General features: G+C 39.6%; 1 protein-coding gene across 6 annotated transcripts in view; it reads left to right on the top strand.

Annotated features, from left to right (window-relative positions):
* Positions 1–13,319, top strand: part of LOC121960036 (plasma membrane calcium-transporting ATPase 1-like) — a 132,566-nt gene that overhangs the window by 70,513 nt on the left and 48,734 nt on the right. For 5 of the 6 annotated variants that reach the window (XM_042509639.2, XM_042509646.2, XM_042509631.2 and 2 more), the window contains 5 exons: positions 2,967–3,164; positions 3,991–4,248; positions 4,804–4,929; positions 5,703–5,828; positions 11,791–11,826. In XM_042509639.2, the coding sequence (XP_042365573.1) occupies positions 2,967–3,164; positions 3,991–4,248; positions 4,804–4,929; positions 5,703–5,828; positions 11,791–11,826 (744 nt within the window). The remainder of the gene's footprint in view (positions 1–2,966; positions 3,165–3,990; positions 4,249–4,803; positions 4,930–5,702; positions 5,829–11,790; positions 11,827–13,319) is intronic. The other variant, XM_088069580.1, reaches the window with a different exon arrangement.

Here is a 13,319-nt window from a genome sequence, read left to right as displayed (position 1 = left end):
CAGAGCCTGCCGTCCCTCGTAACTACTGTACTCTGTATTCCTTTTGTCCCTGTTCATGCAAGTTTTCAGAGAGCTTACAAACACAGACAAAATGAAGCAGTACCACCCAGGGTTCCCATGAATCCTTAAAGTCTTAAAATGCATTGACTCCATCAGTCGTTAAGTAAGGCCTTAACTGGCATTAAAATGCCTTAAATCGATCTTTCAAATGTCTTAAAAATCCTAAGATGTTGAAGATGGGGTTTTATAAAAACAGTTTTCTGACATTGCATTGCAAAGGCTCAAAATAATGGGTAGCTTAAAAATAATATTAACCAAATTCCTCGTGCATTAGCATCATCAGAGAGTCATTTCTTCATGTTACAATAAATATTTGAAAAATAAACTATAATTCACCCTAACCTTAATCAGTTCGGACCCAATGAATTATATATGGGCACTCCGAAAATGCACCATTGATGCCAATTTTTGTGGTGGCCGATCGGTACAATTACGACTCCCGGGTCCGTTGTTGATCGTCATTGGGCCTAAGAAGAGTTTTTCCCAGGGACTTACAGTGAGAAAGCGATGTCTGGAAATCAGTGCGTACATTTTTTTTGGGGTGTCACAACCTCTGAAAAATTACTGATTTCTCTGTGAGGAGTTGATCCATTCATCCTGAAAACATTTGGAAAGTCTAGAAAAGTGGCAGGATTAAATCATTTTAACCCAATTAAAGTTAGCAGAGTGCTAAACTGGAAGTATCCGGCTTGACTTGCAGAATTCTCCAGTGCGCTTGCTCTGTGGGCCCACTGACGGAAAGCAGCACTGATCATCCGGTGAAAATTATACTGTGGAAATAGAGCTTTTTTTGGCCTCATTTGCAACTGAGTAACTTTCACTGGCATGAATGGGGCCCCACCTCAAATGCTGTATCCAGGTCTCTTAATATGTCCAAGGTAATACAGTGAAAAGAATTGTCTGTCCACATGACCCGATGTCTTTAATGACCTCATGGACCACCACCGTCAACAATGCTGCCTCAGTTTAAAGGTAAATTGACTCTCCCCTATAGTGGCTGAGTCTATGCCAATACCAAGGAGTCATTGTAATGTGTGGGCAGTTTTGGTTGCAAAATATGCATTTTATTTTTTAAAAAACCTTCTTATTCCAAATTTATTGTTGTTTTATTGTCTATTTTATTTAATCAAATTGTTTATTTTTTTAAATATTGATTTCCAAACGTGTGTTGAATGGTACTTAGTGTCTTCCTGTCCAGCTGATCCAGAGCTGGTTGGTCTGTCCGGTGGTGTTGTGTTGATGTGGAGTATTTTGGCTCCGGTGGAGCAGCAGATTGTGTGTACAGCAGGAGGGGACGGTGGTTCGGGTCACTTCAGGATGCCGTGGACGCTTCACTGCCACAGACAACACACACCAGAGGTTCCCAGCATGGGGGTCTCGACCCACACAAGAGGCCGCTAGATAAATCTGAAGGGTCAAAAGAGGACTGACAGGAAAAGGGACCCAGAGAAAACTTGCTTCTAGTTATATATATTTTCCCAGATTTTTCTCTACCTTGTCTTGTGAATTACTGTATTATTGTAGCTTGTTTAGCCTCTAAAATATATATTAAATTATTATTATATATTAAAACTAAAAACTCTCTTTTAACCCTTTGAAACCTGGATCAACATCACTTTCCTTGTGCAGTATTCAGGTCTTTAAGCCTGAGCAAATTAGTTTGAGTTCTTTTGAAAACATGGGAAAAAGGCAATGAGCAACTTGGTAAGAACTGTCCTGCTAATTGCAAGAAATTAGTAATTTGTTAGATTATTTTTTAAAAAGCAAGGGAAAAATGAACTGAAAACCATTTTCATAATTATCAGAATTATATATTTAAAATTGTTTTACAAAAAAATGTTTCTGGTGATTTTTTCTGAAGTTGCTCATTGCCTTCTTCCCATGTTTTTGAAAGAAATAATTTCAATTAAGGGTTAACTTTGGTTGAATTGATCACAATCAAATGACACTGGTGTCAATGAGTCGTTTTAAAAAGGAACTGCTGCTGGGTGCAACATACGGGGATCAGAGAAACCTGGAAAACTCCCCAGATCATGGGAGTTATTTTTTCCATCTGTGTGGCTGCACCTGAACGCACCATTCGTCTGACCTTTTGTTCAATTTCTATTAACTGAATCTCCAGACAGGAAGGAGGAAATAATGAATATGAAAATACATCATTTCTGTGGGTGGAACAAATCTGTGCTGGTGATTCGCCCAAATAAATACTGTATATGGAAATACTGCAGTCTTTCATGGCAACAAAAGTAGGTCATGTTGCAAAACTCCTGTTTATAGAAATCTGTAAAATCTTTCATAACTATAGTGCATCTTCAGGCCTCGCTGCGTGTAGGTGCGCAGCAAAGATTGCAGCAAAGGATCACACTCCCAGTAAAGGTTTTGAGAGGTTTTTGGAAACAGTGTTGAGCAACACATTCAATGGTAGTGATTACTGTTCAGCAGTATTCCTAAAAAGAAACACACACAACGCTAAATGGATCCAGTGGTTGTATGATTTATCCACACACCAGAAGGTTGGAACCTGCCATTTGTCGTTGAATTAAAATTCAGTTTTGAATGTATTTATTTATGTTTTTTGAGTTGTTATGGCATGATCTTTACAGTGTACATATACTGTACATATTGTGCTTTCCTCTTGGCTTTTACCCACACATCTGAAACCCATTTATTCCTTTTTTTGTCTTGTTTTTGAATTTTACTTCAACACCCTAAAGAAAGCTTCCAGCCAAATCAGGGTGGTGTCGGCTGTGCAGAATTATTTACTTTACTCAGAGGGCCTCAGATTTTTCCCTCTCCAGTCCAAAAGCATTAATGTGAATGTGTTCTTATAAAGTAAAGATGAACAACACTTGTTTCTGTTTTTCTGTGTAGATGTGATTATTAATTTGTGGTGTTTGTGTCTGCAGGTCTGTCTGGTAACCCCGTTGATTTGGAGAAACGTCACACGGCGTTCGGCAAGAACTTCATCCCCCCTAAGAAGGCCAAGACGTTCCTGCAGCTGGTGTGGGAGGCTCTGCAGGACGTGACGCTTATCATTCTGGAAATCGCTGCCATCATCTCGCTTGGCCTGTCCTTCTACCATCCACCAGGGGGCGACAGTGAAGGTCGGTACTAGCGGTCTGCATGTGCTTGAAAATTAAGCCTGTACCCATGAACTGCTCGTGACGTAGAGGCCCGACCCGACAATAATGAAGCCCGCGCCCGAGTCTAAACCCGAATATCAGAAATAATGCTGAAAGACACACACACACACACACACACACACACACACAGCAGCTAAATGGTCTTATTTTATTTTCTCCCGGTCTCCTTGCTATCATATTTTTAAATCGTATTGCAACGGCGGCAATCAAGTTGAAGTGCTCCCACAGACTAGCCTTCCCACTTTGGTTTGGGATTTTAATCTGCTCCCTTTTCACTATCTTGTGCCTCAGTTATTTCATGGCTGACACTGCAACAAGTCATATGCAGGGGGAGGTGGGTGTGTTTTGTGTGTGTGTGTCACTGTGCGCGGCCTGATTGACAGCTAATAGTGATAAGGACGGGGTGTGTGTGTGAGTCACATGACTTGGTCAGTTCTTCAGCAAGGAGCGTAGACTTTAGAGCAGCCAAAAAAAAAGAGCACAGATCCCGGCCCGAGGTTGGGCGTTGGGTTCCACGGCGGTCGGGTCGGATTGCAGATCTCTGCTCGGTACAGTTTGAGTCTGAACTCAAAGTCAGGGCTGTAGATAACACCGAGGTGATGTCCTCGATATTTTATTAAATTACATAGTGTAAATTTGGAGGTTTTAGTAACCGGGGTGGAGTTTACAAGGAAAACACGATGCATATTTAGTTAAAGTTGTTCCTTGTGATTTTAGACACTACATATTTAAATTTAATCAATGTTAGGCTAAAAATGATAAATGTCTATGTGTCCTCCTCTCGCAGCATGTGGGGAGGGCGGAGGCGGCGTGGAGGACGAGGGCGAGGCCCAGGCTGGCTGGATCGAGGGCGCCGCCATCCTGTTCTCGGTCATCATTGTGGTCCTGGTGACGGCCTTCAACGACTGGTCCAAGGAGAAGCAGTTCCGCGGGCTTCAGAGTCGCATCGAGCAGGAACAAAAGTTCACCGTCATCCGCAAAGGCCAGGTCATCCAGATCCCCGTGGCTGAGATCGTGGTGGGAGACATCGCTCAGATCAAATACGGTACAAGACAGCAGACACCAGACTTAGATATTAAACTTTGCTCCGTGAACAGGGGAACTGGGTGATGCCGAAACAAAAACATTATTCCTGAAATTGTTTAAAATCACAAGATTAAGATTTCATTTTACTGAACTAATGCCCCGAAAACCAACTAACACCAAAAGTACACTGAAGTATACGGACAAGACTGTGCACAGTGTATGGCTGATGGGAAATACAGAGTTAGTGATGCATCATAATAACATGTTTCAGGAGGATGGAAGAAAATTTGAATTAAAGTGAAAGAAGATGCTGCCAACTCCATCTTTGTTAAACTTGATTTGAGGCATCACTGACTGAACACGAGCATGCGGCAGGTTTTTTTTATACTTTCCTGACTGTACGGTAAGGTTTGTGTTTAGCATTAATAGAAGAGCTAAACAGTGTGTACCCAAAAGTTTGGTTGAAGTGTTAAATGTTTTGTAGCTGTCAGTATAAGAGAACAACAAAAACCTGTTTACCTTGAAGCTGTTTCGAAAAATAAATGAATGCCCTCTCTGACCTGTTTGTCTGCAGGAGACCTGCTGCCTGCTGACGGCATCCTGATCCAAGGAAACGACCTGAAGATCGATGAGAGCTCTCTGACCGGAGAGTCCGATCAAGTCCGGAAATCTCTTGAGAAGGACCCCATGCTGCTGTCCGGTGAGTGCCCGCTCACAGTCTCCTCACACAAATCAGCACGGATTCTTGTTTGAAGTGATTCTGTTCATATATTTGTGACCTTTAAAAAAACACAGTCACCGTTTCTGTTTGATTGTTGTCTGGAAGGAAAATCCAGGATGTGGAAACAAGACGATATTTATCAGTGTACATTATGTACATAGTAGACTGCAACAGCTGTCAGGAAAAGTGTTATTTGTAAAGCATTTTTCATACAGATTAGTACATGTCAGAGTTCTCTACAGGTAAATAACAAGATAATAATAACACAATGCAGTTTTTACCCTAGGATTATAAGATTCTCTCTGACATTTTTGTCATTATTTACATTATGTGATTTTTTTTAAAAAAAATTTTTTTTACAGTGATATGCATTTTTTAACTTTTTTAGAAAACAGAAAAGTTCATATGTTTTTTGTTTTTTGGAATGCAAAACTTGCTCAAAAACTTCTAAAAATGCAGACAGAACTGTATTATTCTAAAGTGACGTAATATAAAAAGTAATGCAATTGGAAGCTAATGCATTTGGGGGAAGAAAAAAAAATCTAATCACTTAAAGGTTTCAACATTTATAGTATGTTTATTTTAATTACAGTATTGCTAATTGTCTCAAGTGCACAAAAAAGAGCAAGGACAAGCATCAGATGATCTAATTTTGGTGTTCGTTTCTCCAGGCTTATATGTTTTGATGATCCCCGATAAAGACGTGAAAAAAGTTTCAGTTGTGACTCCTATTTTTTTCGATCTATCCTCAGGGACCCATGTAATGGAGGGATCAGGCAGGATGGTGGTGTCAGCCGTCGGCCTTAACTCTCAAACCGGTATCATCTTTACTCTGCTGGGCGCTGGCGAGAACGACGAAGAGAAGAAGGTCAAGAAAAGTAAGACATGAGACAAAGCTTGTTGCACACGTCTCAAAAAATCACAGCTCATGTTGAAGTGTTGAAGGTCATACGAGGTCACAAAGTGTGTGAAGTGTTGGGAGGAAAGAAAGACAACTATCATCGTGTCAGCTTCTGAATATTTCTACTCTACTGTTTGAACAGTGCAGATTGGAAATATTTGCACGTTTTTATCAGCTGGTGTTGATTTGAAGTTTCTCCTGTCGCTCTAGCCGACTCTGTCAGCAGGTAGAGTTCATCCAGTCTGAGCTGATAACAGCAGAGCTGTTTGAAGGGTCCAACTATAATATTTTAACTCTAGTGAGCGTTGATCTGATCACAAAAGCATCATCAGTGAATAAATGAGACCACGGAAGAGTTCACCTCATGTCTGCAGAGCAACTAAACACAGCTGGCATGAGATTCAAGTATCTGACCAAAAGTGATGTGAACTGCAAATTTACATCGAACTCGCTGTTTAAATCTGAGTTATTTTGTTTTTTCACTTTATAAAAATGAGAGGCTGCTCCTTTTTTCTTCTGTCTTGAACCTTTAAAACCCAACATCCAGCGTACGACTGTGGGATTTTTATTTGCATGAACCTGTTTAAATCTGTATAAAAGACAAATCTTCATAGGAATTCATTATTTTTGCAGCAGAAATTAAATCTTCTGTCTTTCTTCATCATATAATTACGCTATAATACTTTACCTTATGTGCGTGCAAACGTGGTTCAGGAGATTGTTGTTTGCATAATTCTGGATATATCGCCATTCGAAAAATACATAAAAGGTAGAACATTTATTCATTTTAGAGCCAGAAGGTAAGTCTTCTCTGTCACCATGTGGCACATGCATGGGGTTACGTTACGTTAGGTAACGTTACGTTAGGTTACGTTACGTCACGTCACGTCACGTCACGTCACGTTACGTTACGGTTGGGCCACAGAAATGAATGATGAAACCCTATATGGTGACCTAAATAATGACCTACATAACTTTACATCAAAAAGTGGTAGATTATTTCCATCGTAGAGTTCAAAGGGTTAAATCAAAGACTTATTGATTTTTAATTATTAATTATTTTAATGGTTTTCTACCATTGTTATCATTGGTAATCGAATGATTACAAGATGGTAAATTTTACAGGCGTAGCAACAGTAATAATTCCAGATTCTTGTTGTACACTTGCAAGTGAATGAATCGTTGTGAACATTTCAGTCAGTCAACATTTTGAAATATTTTTCCACACACACCATAAAAGACAATATAATCAACCAAAAAACATCAAATCTGTTCAGCTGATCACCTGAAAAAACACTTTATCGTGGTCTCATTTATTCATGGTAGTTTATGGCCACTATACTGAGGTATTGATTTGATAGTGATGTAATGTTGGTTAAAAATGCGAAACGTACCTTCCTCTGTTTACATACAGTTGCTTTTTGAAGTGGAACCCTTCAAAAAGTCCAGACGATCCTCGTACTATCACAGAGCAGTTTGATGTAAACCAACAGGCTTCTGCAGTCGGTCTCTATTGCTTTTGATTTGCTTGTGATCATGCTAACCCCCTTTTACTCATGTCTTTTTTTCTTTAGTTTGTTTTTGTCTGATCATTTGTTTTATTGGCTAAAGTTTGAGTTTGTCAGGCATTCATTGTGAACTGGCTGAATGAACCAGCTCAGCGGAGAGAGACGCTCAGGTTTACATTTCGGCCTCCAGTTACTGATTTTAAACCCCAAACCAGTAATCATTTCCTAATGAGGAGAACCACGAGATGTTTCAGATTCAATTGAAATAAAAATGAGCAGAGGAGCATTTATATTAGCATCTGACACACGTCTCTGTACCTCTACGCTTGTGCCCTTATTGACATAATTCAATTTCAAGACCCTAACTGTAACCTTAATCTATAATGTAATACAAACCATCATCCTAAAAGCAGACCTGAATCTTTTAAAAGCCCCGTGAAGAAGTGAGTGACTGAACTAAATGCCCTCACTTTCCAAAATTGTCCTCATTTTCCAAAAATGTCCTCACTTCTAAAAATTGTCTCCACCCACCAAGTCTGAAACTTTAATCGGTCCCCACGAAGATAGAAAGACAAGAACACACACACACAAGCACAGTTGTGTGTCTCTTGAGTTGTTAACAGCAGACACACAGCAGACTTTACTGTCACACATGGCTGCATCAACCCACTGAACACACACAAATGCACTTTGCATTCATTTAGAGTCACACCCATTGGTTATCTTACAGCAATAAGAGCCTCCAGTATGTGCAAACACACACACACACACACACACACACACACACACACACACACACACTAAAAGCAGTTCAGTCATCAATCACGAACCACCAGCTGAATAACAAAGAGCTTTGTGTGTGTGTGTGTGTGTGTGTGTGTTTGTGTGTGTGTGTGTGCTAGATTTGACCTTGCCAAAGCTTCTTTCACAATAAAAGCAGAGAGCTGCATATTAGGGCAACAGGAAGTTAATGTCCCCTGAGGAGGAAAATAGCACCAGGCCTGCACCTGTCGCATCCTTTCACATAGGCCTATCTGATCAATACACCACAGCTGACAAGGATCAATAACAGATGTTACGTTCCACACTACATATGCAAACATCCGTAATGATCAAAGTTCAGATACCTGCAGTGAAGGAAGGCGTCACTTCAGCAGCTAAACACAGCCTGAACCAGCACAGTTTGAGAGAATTTGTAGTTTTTTACAGTATTTTCACAGTAACTGTTTTAAGTTTGTAGAAAAATTGTTGCACTTCTGCATAGATCAGTCCAGTTTACAACTATTGAATAAAATCAAACCTCCATCTTAACAAATCAATCAAATTTGCTGCCTTTAATCGATGGTTGACGGTATGGAAACTACAGGAATTTAAATTACATAGAGATAGGCAACGACATACAGCCATTGAGACCCCCGTCAGACTGAAACCAGGGACGTTGTGATTTATGGTCAACAGCCTTAAAGGAGCAGTTCACCCCAAAATAATATGAATTGAATATAGCACTCACCTCCCTTTTCTGCAGTTCACTTTTTTTTTTTGCTTTTTAACAAATATTAACACCAACAGGAACAATAACAGTACAACTAAAGCAGGTAAAAGTAAAAAAAAAAAAAACATACACAGGGTAAGCTTTAGTTTCAGCCGTCACTGTTCTGTCACTCCACACCTACATGTCAATCCCCCCTAATTATTCAATATTATATTCATTTAAGGGCCTGATATTTTCCATAACAAAATGGTTAAAATGGGTATTTTTGTCATTTCACCACACCTCTACATTTAAGAAAAATGACAATGACAGTGCTGTGACTTTGTACCTTGTACCTTGTAAAAGGATTAACTTTTATTTTTCCAATGTCTAAACACAATCCTGCAGCCTGTAGTCAGGGCCAGCCTGCACTGTTGAGTCTGCCATGCAGACAAATCAATCCCCTCTGGCATTATACCTAATATACAAAATGTAGGGCTCAGTATCAACACTGTACCAAGTACTTTATTGAGGAATGTTATTATTCTTTCCCACAAGTTCCTGCAGCATATGCACAAATGTGCCTCTGTTCATTTCTCCAGTTTATGTCTGAATCCAGTAGTTTTAGTCTCTTATCTAATCTTCCTAATGTTGTTTTGGAGTACAGAGCATCCAAAAAATGAAAGTATATTACTGCAAACAAGATCTCTATAATGAGATCTCTGCATAAGTATCTAAAATTTCTGGTCAAAAAGACAGGGTTTTGGTATTGAAAGTGTTCTGGTTTTGGGTTTGTAGTCTGAGTAGCACTGACCAAAGACTTTTGACCTGCAGGTAAACAGTTCATGTGGAGAGGCAGAACACGGAAATGCAATCTCATAACCTAACTAATATCGTCTGACAGCAATTTATCTTTATATTTGATTTTTTTTAAATGTATGTGCATTTATATGCTGATATCTGTTTATAGAGATTATCTGAAATAACTGGCTCATGAAACAGGAAGTCTCGGCCCAGATAGCTGCTGGCTACACCGGATCTTCCGAAATATTGTCCGTTGCCCTCAGATGCTTGTTTTCATCAGAACATGCGTCTGACTGACGCAAACAGCCTTCAACAAAGGCCAACAAACAAACTCTTTAGCAGTAGTTTTCATGAGTCAGCATCGTGATTAATGCTGCACAGAAGTTTTCAGAAAGCTTTTCAGATGTTTTATAACTATTCTGTTTGGCCTCTGTCCAAGTCAGTTTGCAGTGATAGGTTTTCATTTTTTGGGTGCTCTGCCTTAATACCATTTGATAACAAACCTTTTCTGCTATAGAGGCATATAGAGGTTGGTGAAGTAAGTGTACTTTTTTTTTAAAGATGATTTTTGTGGGCTTTTATGCCTTTAATGTGTAGGAAAGACTTAGCGTGAAACGGGGAGAGAGAGTGGGGGCGACATCCAGCAAAGGGCGGAGGCCGGAATCGAACCCACAGCCGCTGCTGGACGCCCCGGGTGAACTATTCTTTTATCCTTAGGGCCAATAGGGCGACTTTATGTTAACCCCTCACACCAACTACCTGCTCAGACTTTCAAACAACGGCTGTTTTGAACGTCAGTATCGGTGCAGGTGTTCGGTCGTCATTAGAAGTCGTCCTCTGGGCGCTACGATATCGGTGCCCTTACAGTGATATCGTTCCCAGCTGAGTGCTTGGTTTGATACTTTTTTATGCCTCTGTGCCAGCGACGGCTGAGGCCGATGGCGGTATGTTTTCGGGTTGTCTGCCTGCCTTGTAAGCGTTATATCTCAAGAACGCCTTGAGGGAAATTTCTTCAAATTTGACACAAACATTCACTTTGACTCAACAATGAGCTGATTACAAATTGGGGTTCAAAGGTGAAGGTCAATGTGGCTTCACATCCAAAGGTCAGCTGCTCCCATTCACTAAAATAATAACATCACAATAAAAGAATTATAGTGCCAATTACTTGTATTAAATTGACGAATTCATTGATTGGCTGCAAACAATACAAAAAAAGTCAAATCTAGATCTATCTAGATTTGTGTACAAACAGCATTGAATTCAACTATTGTTTGACTGGAGAAGATTTGATACTTCTTGGTACTAGGTTATTTCAATCAATACCTTATAGGTTTCAAGTACTGAGACTCAACCCCGCAAGGTACCATGAATGTCTTTTTCAACATTTCTTGGCAATCCGTCCAACATTTGCTGAGATAGTCCAGTCCAAACCGAAGTGGCCAACAAACGTTTCCATCTCGAGAGCTACGGCACAACTGTGGCAACATGCAGATCTTTCAGATTACTGCTAAATACTTTCAGGCTTCAAAAATCACAACAAACCTGATTTAGAAATGTGTGAGAATGTAAATATGTTTGTATTCATCAATTACATTTAAGATAATATTAGATAAAGCATTGTTATTGCACAGATGAAATACAAGTACAAAGAAATGAAGTTTAGCATCCAACCAAAGAGCATGAACAGTGGTGAGGTTCTGATAGATACATTATGAGGATGAATGATAAACAATTAAAAATCAGCATGGAGATTTTACACTGATGAATGTAGCTTTATTTACAACATGGACACAACCAATATAACATGAACAATAAGCTGGTATGCATAAAACCGAAGTACATGTACACAGAGTGTTTGTTTTGTACATTATTGGACTAAATTATCCTGGATTTCTGAATCGACCTCTATACTCTGATTAATTTTGAGATAAACTGATTAGCTCTTCTGTCAAACACGGTTGGTTTTCCGCAGCAGGAAGTGTCGTGTCTCTCTCCTTTGATTGGTCCATTCCTGCCCACAACACACACACGACACACACACACCTGTGGGTTTCTATCAGTTTGAACTTTGTGTTCTCCCTCAGTTTGATTTGATCTTATTTTTCTTTTGAGCCATCTTATCAGCATTCCGCCCTCTCTCTCTGTCCGAACAGGTAAAAAACAAGGACCCCCCGAAAATCGCAACAAAGGTAACCCCTCCATTCATCCATCTGTCCCTCTCTGTCCCTCCATCCTCCCTGTTACTCACCCCCTCCTCACCCTCCACCCAGCGGCAGGAGGGGAGTGTCCAGTCCATGTCTCTCTCCCTCTCTCCCTCTCTCTCTCTCTGCTGTATAAAGGGGGACGTTCTCTCGCCTTGCTTTACCTGTCAAAGGGTGCAACTCTCAACCTTCGAGTCTTTGACAGCCAATCGCAGCTTCCACAGTCGTCATGGTAACTGTCATATTGGTGATTATATATGTGCCTTAAATTCTTAAGAGTGCGCCGGGACGTTTTGAGCACAAAATTTTGTATTTTGCAAAGACATTATCAGTCAAAAAATGTTTTATTTGAGAGAACAAAAGTATATATCACACTCGGTATTATATCATTATATCATAGTATTTACATTGGCACACAAAAAGCCTCTCTCTGTTTTAGTTATTTAATTGCCAACAACAGCTACTAAAGCACTACAATCACCAATGTTGTTATATTAAAAATGAACTTAAACCTCTGAATTAACATCACATTACATTCAATATCAAAATAATGCTACAAGATGGTTTAGAGGTGAAACAATTCATCAATGAATCAGTTAGTGAACTGATTGAAAATTAATCAGAAACTATTTTTGTAATGCCGAATTTCAGTAGTTAGTTGTGATGAATTGCATGTTTAGTAGTATGGGACTTAATAGCATTTTAAAATTTCATTATTTTGCATTTCAAAACTGTTTTTAAGTCTATATCAACAAGGTGAAGGAATTCTTACCAGATTGTCCTGAATGATGCAAAGAAATGCAAAGAAATTTACTTATGATCTTTTTACTGTTATCTTTTTTTTTGAAAACAGTGATGTGCTGCTATATGTGGTCTTGGAATTATGAATCAGAAATAGGACAAAAATTAAATGTGCTAATTTTGTGAAATACAGCTCCTTGGGTTTAGTTTAGTCCTGGTTGCCCGCTGACATCAGTGGGATAAGCTGCACCTGTATGCTCAGCTCGAAGGTGGTAGCTCAAACTCAAAGGACTTCGATGATAATTTAATTCCATTTGAAACAAGGTTGATATTTCTTTTAACTTGTCAACTGAGCCATCTGGGATTATATTGATAATATCTAACACAAATATACATTGAGTACAAAATAAAATGTTGTTTAATCAAATTTAAGTATTCTGAGTTATAATTATGTCTCTACAAAACATAATTTATGTGCTCGCAAAACCTCAAATGTCCCATCACGCTCTGAGAGCTGAGACACAAATATAACTCCACCAGTGAGGATCACTCTGACAGACTAGTCTGTCTGACCTCTAAGGTGTCCTTCATGGGTGAGGCTGTGTTGAAATCAAGCGCTCCCTCGGTGCTTCCCTTAATTTTTAATATTTAAGGGATTTCATGGCTGTGTGCTTGTGCTGACGACGTCATTGCTCCAACCTCCAAACTCGACCAGCCAACCGTCCTCAATGTCCCGTGTG

Source organism: Plectropomus leopardus, chromosome 2 (assembly GCF_026936395.1).
Source record: "Plectropomus leopardus strain MGB_pleo_1.0 chromosome 2, ASM2693639v1, whole genome shotgun sequence".
NCBI lineage: Eukaryota > Metazoa > Chordata > Actinopteri > Perciformes > Serranidae > Plectropomus > Plectropomus leopardus.
The sequence above is the reverse complement of the archived record's forward strand: the minus strand, read 5'-3'. Positions and strand labels throughout refer to the sequence as shown.